The sequence below is a fragment of the Lissotriton helveticus genome, chromosome 5_1 (assembly GCF_964261635.1).
Source record: "Lissotriton helveticus chromosome 5_1, aLisHel1.1, whole genome shotgun sequence".
Taxonomy (NCBI): Eukaryota; Metazoa; Chordata; class Amphibia; order Caudata; family Salamandridae; genus Lissotriton; species Lissotriton helveticus.
In genome coordinates, this window is record NC_136065.1 from 2,043,670,149 (window position 1) to 2,043,686,128 (window position 15,980).

At 44.3% G+C, this 15,980-nt stretch overlaps 1 protein-coding gene across 3 annotated transcripts in view; it reads left to right on the forward strand.

The window, feature by feature from the left end:
- Nucleotides 1–4,689: 4,689 nt before the first annotated feature.
- The window catches only part of LOC144753965 (uncharacterized), a 74,407-nt gene continuing 63,116 nt past the window's right edge, over nucleotides 4,690–15,980 (forward strand). The window contains exons 1-2 of one of the 3 annotated variants that reach the window (XM_078641484.1): nucleotides 4,755–4,817; nucleotides 8,219–8,330. In XM_078641484.1, coding sequence (XP_078497610.1) covers nucleotides 8,252–8,330 — 79 coding nt within the window. In that variant the 5' untranslated portion in view covers nucleotides 4,755–4,817; nucleotides 8,219–8,251. Of the gene's footprint in view, nucleotides 4,818–8,218; nucleotides 8,331–15,980 lie in introns of all 3 variants that reach the window. The other 2 variants (XM_078641485.1, XM_078641487.1) reach the window with 2 other exon arrangements.

The following is a 15,980-nucleotide window of genomic DNA, read 5'->3' on the forward strand; positions in this document are numbered from 1 at the left end:
GGTTAGGAGGAAACCCCTTTTTGAAAGATTCACCCACCATTGCAAAGGCTCTGTTATCTGGACATACATTGAAGAGGGTTTCTAGTTCTTTAAGAGGTGGGCAACAAGAGGTCTCAACTTAAGTTTGTTCCACGGTACCAGGAGCACACAATAGGTCATGTGCCTTCAGCCATATACATTCCGGAGCGAGGCCTTTAGGTATTATAGTAGTCAAGACAGTTCTAAGCTCAAGTACCCTCTTGGCTGGTAGAAAAACCATTCCAATATCCATTTTGAAATGTGCACCAATGAATATCTTGCTTTGTTCCTGCAATAGATTGCAGTTTTCATATTTGATCATTAGGCGATGACGTTCCAGCCAAGTCTTCGTAGCCTTCTTCCCCTCCAAATCTTTCTTCTTGGAGGGGGCCTGAAGGGGCCACTCATCCAAGTATGAGTAGATGTTCCAAACCTGCAGATGTAGTTTTGCTCCCAGAGGCACCACCATCTTGGTGAATACTCTTGGGTGGCCCTGATCCCAAAAGGCAGAATTGATAATGTCTCATCATCACCAAGAACCTCAGGAACTTTTGATAGTCCTTTATTATCAGCATATGTAAATAAGAATCCATTAGGTCCATTCTATCAACACATTTTCCGCTATCAAGGCAATGGTTTTATTCATTCGTTCATTCATTCATTGTGAAGGTGAATCATCAGCCTGAATGCCCTCGAGGGGTTCAGACTTTAGTGCCTTTATGGCCTCCAAAACAATTCTCTCACTGTGCTCTCAGTGCAGGGTTTGTATATTTCACACTCTCACCTCTACCCTTTTTCTGTGAGGAGGAGAAGAAGTAGAGCTTGAGGACGAATAGTCCGAATATCTTCTGTTCCTGCTCTGTTTATCCATCTTTGTATAAAACAAAAGCAGTTTCCAAAGCAGAAAGCCGACTCTGCTGACGATCAAGCTAGTTACCTGCTTGTGCTGTCTTAACTAAACAAAAGGCGCGCCCTTTCTTCTATCCTGCCTGAGATGTGTGTCCACCTCAAAGTAACGACTGGGACGAGGATGAAGGCGCATCAGAATAATGGGCTTTTAATGCAACGCAGATATGAGTCTACATTCTTAAGCACATCCACATTTGCAATACTTTACTGAAGCATATTACAGGCACATCACTTCCATATGTCTGTAGCATATAAGAGCCATTTAAAGCAAGCGCTAGCAGATAATGCAGTTCATGCCCCCTGCAACAGCAATAGGTCCAAAGCGATTCCCCTGATGACCTTGCACTCTGGGTGGAGGCTCAAAACAACAGGAAAAAAATATAGGGTCTGGGGTCCCGAAAACTCGTGCAGAATTGTGAAGCTTCCCTACTCTGAAAACCACAGTATAAACTTCCCATTAAAATCATAACCCAGAGTGTTTAACCAGATAAAACGTTTGAAAAAAGTCACTCATTGAGATGCTTCCCTTTAAAGCGGGCGAGCCGCTGAAAGCTAGAGCCAGGGACGAAAAACACAAAGGCCTGCCCACTCAAAACAAGTATAGCAAATAATATAATGATGTAATTGATTGAAATATGTCCAACGTCGTATCCTGTAGTTTCTTATAAATCTCCTTTTATTTTGGTCATCAGATCATAGACAATTTACAGCCAGCCGACACGTGTTTCATTGTAGGTCTGTACACAACAATGAGAAATGTGTTCCCTCAATGGCCACAATTTTACAATACAGGTATACATCCCATTCTTGGTGTAACATAGGTGACAGATACACGACAAACTATTTTATTTTCTTCAAAAAATATATGAAGCTTTTTATTTTCTATTAAGCATTGCTTTCAAGTTTTTATATTTTTTTCATAATATTTCAATTCATAAGAGACATTTTATCACATATATCACATTTCATAAATAGTATTAGTTCATGCAATGAAAAGAATATATAAAATGACAATAACTATATACACAAAAAGAACAATTTATACAAATTCATGTACCCCTGTTATCACACAATCCATCACAACATACTAACACATTCATACCCTAACTACATTCAAACCCACAGCATCTGAAAAAGGAAACTGAATTCTAATTGGCAGGGAACCCCCCGCCAACTCGTAGGTCTCAAGGCTCAATGTGAGACCCCGCACTTGGTCGACGCGCGTTTCGGCGGCACAAGGCCACCTTCCTCAGGACCTCTTCCAGGCAGTCAAGCCCACATGTACAGGGGACGATTAAAATCCATTTATTCCTCCTAATCCAGGGAGGACGATGTCACAAGCATGAACCATATATAATGATGATTGGAGAAGGTTTACACTGGAAATACCCCAGTTCAATATGAGGGGAACTTCATAGGCGTCCAGTCATGTAAATAAAGGGGAGAATATCATAGATCCAGTGATGCCGTGTTTGCTATAATATTCAACTTTTAATTAAATCTATTTTCTCCTGCTCTCCCGAGCACAATTTCTTACTCTTGTTCTATTCCGTTTTAAATTAGTACAACGGTCGATCACTTCCCATGTCCACGGATAACTGCAATGTCGTACGGAGCATGAGCCGACACGATCTCCTACTGGGTGGTGTAATTCCAAACCAAGGTCTGTACATTCACAGATGCTACAACTCTTCGGGGCTCAAAAGCTGTATCCTTAGATTTATGGCCCACGTCCGGTGATACTTCCGACCCGGCAGGGTAACTTAGTATTGCGAAGATAAACGTAAGTAGCACTCCGATAGTGAGTAGAATTGTAGTAGTAGACACCAGTAGTCTGTATCACAGTGTAAAAAATAATCAACGTTCCAAATCTGTGTACGGAAGTACTTCCGGGTTGTGGACGCCAGTGAAGCGAGGGCGATTCGGCCCTAGAGTAAGTGATGAACACACGTACCTGTGTGCTTATGAAGTAAACTGACTTGGCTACAAGGATTTGGAACGTTGATTATTTTTTACACTGTGATACAGACTACTGGTGTCTACTACTACAATTCTACTCACTATCTACTTACGTTTATCTTCGCAATACTAAGTTACCCTGCCGGGTCGGAAGTATCACCGGACGTGGGCCATAAATCTATGGATACAGCCTTTGAGCCCTGAAGAGTTGTAGCATCTGTGAATGTACAGACCTACAACGAAACACGTGTCGGCTGGCTGTAAATTGTCTATGATCTGATGACCAAAATAAAAGGAGATTTATAATAAACTACAGGATACGACGTTGGACATATTTCAATCAATTACATCATTATATTATTTGCTATACTTGTTTTGAGTGCGCAGGATTTTGTGTTATTTGCTCTAGATGTGTCTTTGGCACATTTAAATCGAGGGGTTATTGGGGACTCCCCTCCCGGCTAGCACCACAACTTCCAACTACATAAAAAACGTTGACGTTAATATTGCTTGAGCGCCCAGAAATCCCGTAAACTTAAAACCCTTTCTCTGCTGTGTTCATAGAGCCAGGGACGAGCCGGAAGCCTGGCTCTAGCTCAGCTCGAGGTCCTGTTAGAACCTCGAGCTCCTAACGAGTCGACCTCCCCTGACCCCGGCCGCTACCCAGGATGTGGCGTTGCATCAAAGGCTGCAGACTGTGGAACTGGTGAACCTCGTTTGCGTCTCGGCATCTGGGCAAATCACTTAATCTCCCCATGCCTATAAACAATGCTTGTGTCATTGTGTAATGTAACTGATGCTCATGCAAAGCGCTCAAATACATTTGGGTCGAGTTAGTGCTATATTTAAAAAAAACGGCAGCAAAATGCATTGAGGTCAAAACAAAATTTTAACATAATGGAAGGCAAATAGATACTTGTTTACAGGCTGATTTGCACAACGTGAAAACGGAAAACATGGATAAATCACAGCTTCCTTGCTCAAAATGTGTGATAGGAGGTAAATATTTTATTTCACCAAAACTCTTTTTTCTTCTTTATAGCAAAGGAAAACTCTTTCAAATATGTGAGCTCTCACCACTAATTGTACAAAACCATCCCTTTTAATAAGTACTTTTCAGTGCAGTGCTACAATGTGCCCTATTAATGTCAAAGCTTCCACATGCTAAAGTAATACACTTTTTTACATTTTTAAGAGTCTTTATATTATTTTACGTGATGTTTTTTTGTATGATTTACATAGCTAATATTTTCAGGGCTCGGCTCGAGTACAGGCTCTAAGATCCGACCAAACCCCCTTGGCTCTGCTCTCCCTGTTAATTTGTTGGCAAGGCCTCGTCACAGAGGTCATAGCCTGTAGTCTGTGGCAGGGTGAGAACTTAAACAGAGCTCTTTTCCACGCCCTATCTCTCTACAGCAAATAGTTTATTGAGGGGCTAAGCTGGGATATGGAACTTTGTGACGTCATTGGATGTCAAAGGGTGTGTGATGCCCCTTCCGATTCCATTTTGCCTTTTTGTGAAATAAGGTCCGTGCTTCGCCTGCAGGAGAGTGCTGGGTGTGGGAATACGGTCTCAGAGTGGAGGCGACCTTGGGTTTCACCCTATCTTCGCTGGCCGAGAGAACATGATTGCAGGGCAAGCTGCCCATGGCGGAATCCAGGAAACACGTCAGAGACGAAAGACTCGCCCGGATGCAGGTGTCTCGCCCGGATGCAGGTGTCCCACCTGGAGCCAATAGAAGACAGCGTGCAGTGACCTGCCCCCGCGAGGACCTCGGGAGAAAGCCATGATGGGAGATTACGGGCCAATCAGGAGAGATGACAGACAGGGCGGCGCGAGGGCCCGCCAGCGCTACTGGGCGACACCAGGAAACCAGAACGGACAGAAATAGAGTGACATCCATTTGTGAAACTGCTAATGGAGAGCGTGGGTAAGTCACCTGCTCGAAGGCAGCACAGTCGTGTCTCCTAAATATTTGTCAGCCGGCCAGCTTTAATCATCTGAAAGCAAGCGGCGAGGGCGTTCGGCTATGCCTGGCTTTCTTTAGTGCACATCTGTGTTGCTAAAGTAATCCATTGTGTTTGATTCACTGACGCATGACCGACGAGTGAGGGATTATGGGCCTCCTTTTTGCTGTATATGGCCACAACCCAGTGGGCGTACACCATCCTGTATCGGGTTTTACTGCTTCAGTGGTGGTATCTAGAGGTAGAAATCTAGAGGTATCTAGAGGTAGAAGTATCTAGAGGTAGAGATCTAGAGGCATCTAGAGGTAGAGATCTAGAGTATATTGAGGTAGAGATCTAGAGATATATAGAGGTAGAAATCTAGAGGTGTCTAGAGATAGAGACCTAGCGGTATTTGGAGATAGAGATCTAGAGGTGTCTAGAGGTAGAGATCTAGAGGTATATAGAGGTAGAGACCTAGATGTATATAGAGGTAGAGATCTAGAGGTAGACATCTAGAGGTAGACATCTAGAGGTAGAGATCTAGAGGTAGATATCTAGAGGTATCTAGAGGTAGAGATCTAGAGGTAGAGATCTAGAGGTATCTAGAGGTAGAGATCTAGAGGTAGAGATCTAGAGGCATCTAGAGGTAGAGACCTAGATGTATATAGATGTAGAGATCTAGAGGTAGACATCTAGAGGTAGAGATCTAGAGGTAGATATCTAGAGGTATCTAGAGGTAGATATCTAGAGGTAGAGATCTAGAGGTATATTGAGGTAGAGCTCTAGCGGTATCTAGAGGTAGAGATCTAGAGGTAGAGATCTAGAGGAAGAGACCTAGAGGTATATAGAGGTAGAGATCTAGAAGTATTTGGAGTAGAGATCTAGAGGTAGAAATCTGAGGTGTCTAGAAATAGAGACCTAGAGGAATTTAGAGATAGAGATCTAGAGGTAGAAATCTAGCTGTATCTAGAGATAGAGAGAGAGATAGAGACCTAGAGGTAGAGGTAGAGATCTAGAGGCATCTAGAGGTAGAACTCTAGAGTATACAGAGGTAGAGATATAGAGGTATTTAAAGGTGGAGAGCTAGAGTTAGAGACCTATAGGTATCTCGATGTAGAGATCTAGAAGTATCTAGAGGTAGAGGTCTAGAGGCATCTAGATGTAGGGATCTAGAGGTAGAGAACTAGAGGTATCGAGAGGTAGAGACCTAGCAGTATCTAGAGGTAGAGATCTAGAGACATCTAGAGGAAGGGATCTAGAGGTATCTAGAGGTAGAGGTATCCAGGGGTAGAGATTTAGAGGTGTCGAGAGATAGGCAGAGATGCAACCTTTTTTTTTTTTTGCAACTTCCTGAAGCTTTGCACATCCACATAAAATCCATGGGGCATCTTTTCTAATGTTACACGCAATGCAGCACAGCAAGGGAAGTTGCTGCTCTGTGTTTCGTGAAACGGAGAGAGCTAAACTGTGCCATATTTACAAAGGTATGTGCAATTCAGCACAATCCTAGTGCTTGTGCGCTGTGGCTGCCTAATGCCAATGCAGGCATCCTTGCACCATGGCACAAGGGTGCCTGTGTTATGGGAAGCATTGTTTTTGGAAAAATAATCCTTAGAGGCATATTTCTCTTTTGAGGAGAAATTAATGTATTGCTTTTCTTTACTATACCATGCAAAGCCACGTAAATCGGGCTTTGTGTGGCTTTGTAAATCCAAAAATAGATTTCTCGTCTGGACTGTGCCAAAAAAGTGATAGAACCCCCAGACAAAGTCTGAGTAAATCTGGGGCCATGACTTGTGTGGCCGTTTATGATGGGTGTATCCATACTTAACAGTAAAATGGGGTCCTGCACCAGATATACGTCACTTAAAACAGTGCTGCTCTCCTTCACAAAGCCACTGTGCTTAGAGAAGCTTTGCCAAGATAAACGTGTGGAGCAAGCCTCTACTAACATTTTCCAACTTCGCTGGGCTCGGTTATAGAGAAAGTTGTCTGCCTTTGCTCTGCAAATTATCTCATTAAAAGAAGTAAACATTTGCGCTGAGTGAAAATATACTGAATAAATGTGCAAGATATGCAAACAGCAAAAATCTGGCGCTGTGGAAAACCACGGTGGAAAAATCTTTGCACACCACTAGTTCTATTGCATTAGGTGTCCCCTGCAAACACGTATCCATTTGGGTTGTATGTTCTTACAACGCATTCCATTGCAACGCATGCCTTTACCACGCATGCGTTTCAACGGAATGGGTTTTTTACGCATAACCTTTTCCTCGATTTCTTCCGTGGTGACGTCGGACGTCGTTAAGAGGAAGCGGACGTTCCTTTCCGTTTCCTCTTAAACAACGCCATTTTCCTGCACATCTCGACGTTTCTTCTGGTGAGTTTTTTTATTGGGGGGAGACCCCCCATGCCTCCCTTTTTTTTTTAAACCTTTATCACACATGCCTTTACTACGTACCTCGTAGTAAAGGTATGCGTGGTAAAGGCTTTCGTAGTAACCACGCATGCGTTGTAATGCATGCGTGGTTAAGGTATTCGTGGAAACGGCCGCGTTGTAGTGGCCGTTTCCCACAGTTTGCGGCAGGTATGACTCGCAGCTGGCGGGGGGGGGGTTGGGTTGGGGAGAGGTTTACTAAAAATAAAAATAAAAACTTACATTAACTTACCTTTGCGTTTGCCAGGCCGTCCCACGTCATCCGTCTGAACAGGCAGCAGCCACAGGTAGCCTCCCTCACCTAAGCCAATCACAACGCTACAATGGCAGCGTTGGGATTGGCTGGGACGCTGACCCCACTGGCGTCCATGGGGAGGCCATTTTCTCTATGTAGGCAGCCTACAAAGAGAAAATGCAGAGTGCGTATGACTGGTGGACAGGGGTGGAGTGCAGTGCACACAAGCATGCACTGACGGTATTAGTACAGTATTAATTCTCCTGCCCTCTACTCAGAGGCGCAACTAGAGCCACATTTCGGGGGGGGCTAAGAAAAATTTCGGGGGCGGGCTGAAACTTTAAGCAGTAGGTAGAGTGGCACCGCAGGGGCTCATAGAAGGGGTGAAACATCAACAAAGCCTCTTTAACATGCACATGGTCTTTTAAAGACCTGTGAAGTGCTCGGGTGCGGCTGTGTGTGTGCCCGGGAGCCGTCTGAGCCCGGGCTGCCCCACACAACGAGGGGGGGTCTGAAGCCCTTTGATTCCAATGGGTGTAGCGCGCCTGCCTCTGCTTATGCTATGCCCAGACGGAATGAGAGGAATTCCTTGACATTTTGTAATTCGTTGACCCCCTGCTAGCGTAGAATCACCTTTAGTGCTTTTGCGCGCGCACAAAAATGCAGAATTGTCAAAATCCTGCCCATTTTGATTCGAATCTACTCCACAGATGCCTGCGCAAATATTTTCCGAATTCAGCTGAATGGTTTTCACAGTCCTGCCTAGCCAGTGCCAGAAGAGGGATAGATTAACACATCTCAGCTGTCGCTGTGGCGTGGTGGGTACGTGAACGTTTCATCGGCTATCTAAACTATTTCCAGCAATATCTCCCATTTTCTAAACTCATGCAGCAGCTGTAATTGTCTATATTTGTTCACAATTTGTTTTACTATGTAATCTCTATTGAATTATATAAAGTACGCCCATTTCTCTAGAACAGTCATGGTATAGAACAAGCATTGGTGAAGCAAGATGTCTGGGTTTAATGGGACAATCTGTGAACACATACACAAGGCATGCAGAAATGAAATTTCCCTGCAATAGCACACCAAAGACTGACCTATGTGCTTCGCTAATGCTTGACATTGGTGGTGGTGGTAATGGTTGTTATGTTATGTTAGCAAACTTGTAAAGCGCAACGTATACCTGGAGGTGTCTTGGCGCTGGTTCAACGAGCAAAGATGAGAAAAGAAAATGAGAGCCTACTGATTGAAATGCCATGTTTTCAGGTGTTGGTGGGATTGGGGGTGGTGGTGGGATTGTTGGTGGTAGTATTAGACTTGTTGGTACTAGTGGTTGTGGTATTCGTGATTGTTTGTGGTATTGTGGCATTTGTATTGTGGAGGTAGTATTAGTCGTGGGGACATTGCTTATTGTGGTATATGTGCTGGTCATATTGGTGATAGTGTACTTAGTAGTGGTATTGGTGGTGGTGTAGTTAGAAGTATTTTTGGTGGTTTTGAGAGTTGTATTTGTGGTGACCAGTGGTGGTATTGGTGGTATGTATTAGTGAGAGTGGAATTGGTGGTGGGAATGGTGTTATTTTATTGGAATCGATGGTCACAGTGGTGGTGGGGGTATTGTTGTGGTGGTGGTTTTCGTTAATATTTGGTATTGGTGGTGGTGTAGCCAGCAGTATTTTTGGTAGTATTGAGAGTTGTATTTGTGGTGACCAGTGGTGGAATTGGTGGTATGTATTAGTGAGAGCGGAATTGGTGGTGGAAATGGTGTTATTTCATTGGAATCGATGATCGTGGTGGTGGTGATATTGTTAATATTTGGTATTGGTGGTGGCCTTTGTGCTTTTGGTATTGGTGGTGGTTGTAGTGGGGCACCGTTGATGGTGTGGTACTACGGGTGTGGAATTGGTGGTGCTGTTATTAGTGGTGTCATGGTATTGACTGCAGTATGTCAGTAGTATTTTTTGTGATGGTGTGGTAGTGGTAGTTTGATACAACACAATTAGGCGGCAACAAAACAAAGCATCTTATACAGATTGCCTTCTGGCATGCGTGACAGAAAGCATTACATGTCGCAAAAAGTGTGATTGTTGAATATACTTTTCAGGTGTTAAATAGTCCCTCATGAGTTGTAATGCAAGCATTCCATAGGAGGAAGAATGATACACCCATGACATGGAGATGAATGCTATTCGGAGCTGATCTAAGATGTGATTGACATTACCTTAAGCCAGTGACTGAAAGAGGCTGATCCAGATAAGCTAATGGTTGAAGGGCGCTGACCACGAGCCCACTCTATGTGTAATGTAAGCAATAGGTCTCGCAGAGAGCTGCGCTGTCAACCTAGACCTAAAAACGTTCAATGGTGAAAATAGTGCCAGACCTAAAACCTCAGACAGCGCAGGCCTTCAGTAACTGCTGCTCATAAGTATTCATGTATCCCTATCTACCATTGGCTTGCAGCTACACAGCTCTATGAATAAAAGGTGGGAATGTGACCGAATTCAAAGGTACTCATCTTATCGACTCAGGAAGAATGACTAGCTGAATCAAGCCTGCCAGCATCTGAACCAACACGGTCAATCCAGATCCCCAACGCAGGCACTTAAGTCACCCTCATCACCGAAAGTGGCGGTTCTGTTCCTCTGTACATCATTCTGGGTTCTCGCCGCTGCCCAGATGCTCGTGCGCCAATCCCTGTCCTTCAGTTGCTGCATGAGGTAGAGTCTGGGAGCCTGCTGAGTGTAAATGTTGTGTCATTAGGGGCATGGTAAATTCAGGAGTGCCTGCGTGCAAAGGAAAGAGCACTTTCTAAAACCAGACTGCACTTGCATGAGCAATGAACTGGTGGGTATGTCCTGCACCCTGATGCATGTTGACCCCTAACCCGTCTGGTGTTGATCCTCCCAGTAGTCCTCAGCCGCCCCCCTGGGTGAGAAGCAGTGCAGGCGCGCGGTCTGGCCTCAGGGATTGGAGGGCAGGTAAGGGCACCTTGACCTGGGTTGAGCCCAGCAGTGTGGCTGCTGAAGCGGTCCTGCTGTCCTCAGCTTCCGTTTGAGGGGGCAGCCTTGGTCGCTGGTCAGCTTATTGCTGAGCTTCCGTTTCAGGGGGCAGTCTTGGTCGGTGGACTACACAGTTCTGAGCTTCCGTTTTCAGAGGGAAGCCTTGGTCGGTGGTCAAAGCGGTACAAAAGGGGGTGGTGATGGACGGAGCATCTGAACCAATCAAACACTGACACCCAGTCAACAGATTTGGGTTTAATCCATCACCGTTCTTTAGCCCATTCTGTCACTCCAGTTCAGACATGGCCATATGCAAATCAGTCTGACCCTGTGCCTCATGGCAACAGTCCAGCCCGAACTGCCAAGCCATGCCTTCCCTGGACCGGAAACAAGCTTCCTAGGACCGGTTTCTGGCATTTCAGCCGTCTTCAGCCAGGCTTGCTTGAATCCAGTGGCAAAGTGAGCAAGGGACTCACGTCTAAGCATACCCTGCCAACTTCTGGAGGACAAAGCGGTACAAAAGGGGGTAGTGATGGACGGAGCATCTGAACCAATCAAACACTCACACCCAGTCAACAGATCTAGGTTTAATCCATTACCGTTCTTTAGCCCACTCTGCCACCCCAGTTCAGACATGGCCATATGCAAATCAGTCTGACCTAGTGCCTCATGGGAACAGTCCAGCCCGAACTGCCAAGCCATGCCTTCCCTGGACCGGAAACAAGCTTCCTAGGAAGCTCATTGCTGAGCTTCCGTTTCAGGGGCAGTCTTGGTCGGTGGTCAGCACATTGCTGAGCTTCCGTTTCAGGGGGCAGCCTTGGTTGGTTGGTCAGCACAGTTCTGAGCTTCCGTTTTCAGAGGGTAGCCTTGGTCGGTGGTCAGCACATTGCTGAGCTTCCGTTTCAGGGGGCAGCCTTGGTCGGTGGACAGCACATTGCCGAGCTTAATTTTCAAAGAGCAGCCTTGGTCGGTGGACAGCACATTGCTGAGCTTCCGTTTCAGGGGGGAGCCTTGGTCGGTGGTCAGCACATTGCTGAGCTTCTGTTTTCAGGGCACAGCCTTGGTCGGTGGTCAGCACAGTGCTGAGCTTCCATTTCAGGGGGCAGCCTTGGTTGGTGGTCAACACATTGCTGAGCTTCCGTTTCAGGGGGCAGCCTTGGTTGGAGGTCAAAGCGGTACAAAAGGGGGTGGTGATGGACGGAGCATCTGAACCAATCAAACACTCACACCCAGTCAACAGATCTGGGTTTAATCCATCACCGTTCTTTAGCCCACTCTGCCACCCCAGTTCAGACATGGCCATATGCAAATCAGTCTGACCCTGTGCCTCATGGGAACAGTCCAACCTGAACTGCCAAGCCATGCCTTCCCTGGACTGGAAAGAAGCTTCCTAAGACCGGTTTCTGGCATTTCAGCCGTCTTCAGCCAGGCTTGCTTGAATCCAGTGGCAAAGTGAGAAAGGGACTCACGTCTGAGCATACCCTGCCAACTTCTGGCGAACAAAGCGGTACAAAAGGGGGTGGTGATGGATGGAGCATCTGAACCAATCAAACACTCACACCCAGTCAACAGATCTGGGTTTAATCCATCACCGTTCTTTAGCCCACTCTGCCACCCCAGTTCAGACATGGCCATATGCAAATCAGTCTGACCTTGTGCCTCATGGGAACAGTCCAGCCCGAACTGCCAAGCCATGCCTTCCCTGGGCCGGAAACAAGCTTCCTAGGAAGCTCATTGCTGAGCTTCCGTTTCAGGGGCAGTCTTGGTTGGTTGACCAGCACAGTTCTGAGCTTCCGTTTCAGGTTGCAGCCTTGGTTGGTTGGCCAGCACAGTTATGAGCTTCTGTTTCAGGGGGCAGCCTTGGTCGGTGGTCAGCACGGTGCACAGACATAATATCGACTCCAAAATATCGTTTGGACAGAATATCGAGTTTTAAATATCGTTTGGACAAAATATCGACAGGACAGAATATCGACAGTCAAAATATCGTTTTTAAGGTAAGTGAAGTAATATCGACTGTAAATAATATAGAAAGTGAAAATATCCAAGTATATAATCTAGATAGTAAAAAATATCGTTTTTTAAATAATATTTAATTATTTATAGTGTTTTTATGTTATAATATGTGTGAAAAGTGTCATTTTGTTATAATTATTTTAAATTAATGATTTTTTTTTAATTATTGTGTAATTTTATTGTGTAGCGGGTTGTGGGTTTATAGGGGAATAGGGTGGGAAGTAATTTAATTATAATTAATTAAATATGTAAATTTATTAATTGGTAGTAATAATTAATTAATTGGTAATTAAATAATATTTGTTAATTATTTACAATTTAATTGGTAATTAATTTAATTTAATTGATTAATTGCTAATTATGTAAATTAAAATAATTTATTTCCTGTAGCGGGTTGTGGGTTTATAGGGGAATAGGGTGGGAAGTAATTTAATTATAATTAATTAAATATGTAAATGTATTAATTTGTAGTAATATTTAATTAATTGGTAATTAAATAATATTTGTTAATTATTTAAAATTTAATTGGTAATTAATTTAATTTGATTGATCAATTGCTAATTGTGTAAATTTAAATAATACATTTCCTGTAGCGGGTTGTGGGTTTATAGGGGAATAGGGTGGGAAGTAATTTAATTATAATTAATTAAATATGTAAATGTAATAATTGGTAGTAATATTTAATTAATTGTTAATTAAAAAATATTTGTTAATTAATTAAAATGTAATTGGTAATTAATTTAATTTAATTGATTAATTGCTAATTATGTTAAATTAAAGGGGTATTTTTAGGGTTCAGGGTCGGTTTTTGGGTAAAGGGGTATTTTTAGGGTTCAGGGTCAGTTTTTAGTTTTTGGGTAAAGGGGTATTTTTTGGGTTCAGGGTCAGTTTTTAGTTTTTGGGTAAAGGGGTATTTTTAGGGTTCAGGGTCAGTTTTTAGTTTTTGGGTAAAGGGGTATTTTTAGGGTTCAGGGTCAGTTTTTAGTTTTTGGGTAAAGGGGTATTTTTAGGGTTCAGGGTCAGTTTTGGGTTTTTGGGTAAAGGGGTATTTTTAGGGTTCAGGGTCAGTTTTTAGTTTTTGGGTAAAGGGGTATTTTTAGGGTTCAGGGTCAGTTTTGGGGTTTTGGGTAAAGGGTTTTTTTTAGGGTTCAGGGTCAGTTTTGGGTTTTTGGGGTACAGGGGTACAGTGTAAAAATAAAGTAAAATTAAATTTACATTAATTTAATTGAATGAAATAAAATAAAATAAATTATATTAAATTAATTTTAAATAATTTAAATTATAAAAATTATTATATACTTACCAATACTTACGTTGTAATGGTAGTGCGTTGTAAAAGTTGCGTTGTAACGTCATATATCCACTGTTGCACTCCTTGGAGTGGGAATAGTAATTTTAACCCCTACGCTATCCAACGCTTTCCCTACTGTTGCACCCACTGGAGTGGGAATAGTAATTTTTACTCTTTTGTATTTGTACGTTAATAATATTGGCTATTATTTAATTAAATTTTGTTACTATATATATATATATGTTTTAAGAAATATGATTAAAAAAATATTATTTTTTTACTTTCATTAATTATTTCATTATTAAAAGTTATTTTAAGTATTGTTAAGTATATTTTAGTAATTAATTTTTTATATTAATGTAATTAAACATTGTTTTTATTAAAGTCGATATTTTTTACAACTATATTTTTGTAAACGATATTTTTAACTCGATATTTTTGTACTTACCTGTTTGTAGATAGAAACTCGATATTTTGTCTCTCGATATTTTGTCAACGATATTTTTGTTGGTCGATATTCTGTCCCTCGATATTATTTCAGTGATCCGGTCAGCACATTGCCGAGCTTACTTTTCAGGGGGGCAGTCTTAGTCAGCCAGTTCTGAGCTTCCGTTTTCAGGTTGCAGCCTTGGTCGGTGGTCAGCACATTGCTGAGCTTCCGTTTCAGAGACAGACTTAGTCGGTGGTCAGCACATTGCTGAGCTTCTGTTTCAGGGGGCAGCCTTGGTCGGTGGATAGCACATTGCCGAGCTTAATTTTCAGGGAGCAGCCTTGGTCGATGGACAGCACATTGCTGAGCTTCCGTTTCAGGGGGCAGCCTTGGTCGGTGGACAGCACAGTTCTGAGCTTCCGTTTTCATGGTGCAGCCTTGTTCGGTGGTCAGCACAGTTCTCAGCTTCTGTTTTTAGGGGGCAGCCTTAGTCGGTGGTCAGCACATTGCTGAGCTTCCGTTTTCAGGGGTCAGCCTTGGTCGGTGGTCAGCACAGTGCTGAGCTTCCGTTTCAGGGGGCAGCCTTGGTCGGTGGTCAGCACATTGCCGAGCTTACTTTTCAGGGGGGCAGTCTTAGTCAGCACAGTTCTGAGCTTCCGTTTTCAGGGGGCAGCCTTGGTCGGTGGTCAGCACATTGCTGAGCTTCCATTTCAGAGTCAGCCTTAGTCGGTGGTCAGCACATTGATGAGCTTCCGTTTCAGGGGGCAGCCTTAGTCAGTGGACAGCACATTGCTGAGCTTCCGTTTCAGGGGGCAGCCTTGGTCGGTGGTCAGCACATTGCCGAGCTTACTTTTCAGGGGGGCAGTCTTAGTCAGCACAGTTCTGAGCTTCCGTTTTCAGTGGACAGCCTTGGTCAGTGGTCAGCACAGTTCTTAGCTTCCTTTTTCAGAGGGTAGCCTTGGTCAGTGGTCAGCACATTGCTGAGCTTCCATTTCAGAGTCAGCCTTAGTCGGTGGTCAGCACATTGCTGAGCTTCCGTTTCAGGGGGCAGCCTTAGTCAGTGAACAGCACATTGCTAAGCTTCCGTCTCAGGGGGCAGCCTTGGTCGGTGGTCAGCACAGTTCTGAGCTTCCGTTTTCAGGGGGCAGCCTTGGTCGGTGGGCAGCACAGTTCTGAGCTTCCGTTTTCAGGGGGCAGCCTTGGTCGGTGGTCAGCACAGTTCTGAACTTCCGTTTTCAGGGGGCAGCCTTGGTCGGTGGTCAGCACATTGCTGAGCTTCCGTTTCAGGGGGATGTGCTGAGCTTGCGTTTTCAGGGGGCAGCCTTGGTCGGTGGTCGGCACAGTGCTGAGCTTCCGTTTCAGGGGGCAGCCTTGGTCGGTGGTCAGCACATTGCCGAGCTTACTTTTCAGGGAGGCAGTCTTAGTCGGCAGAGTTCTGAGCTTCCGTTTTCAGGGGGCAGCCTTGGTCGGTGGTCAGCACAGTTCTGAGCTTCCGTTTTCAGAGGGTAGCCTTGGTCGGTGGTCAGCACATTGCTGAGTTTCCATTTCAGAGTCAGCCTTAGTCGGTGGTCAGCACATTGCTGAGCTTCCGTTTCAGGGGGAAGCCTTAGTCAGTGGACAGCACATTGCTGAGCTTGCGTTTCAGGGGGCAGCCTTGGTCGGTGGTCAGCACAGTTCTGAGCTTCCGTTTTCAGGGGGCAGCCTTGGTCGGTGGTCAGCACAGTTCTGAGCTT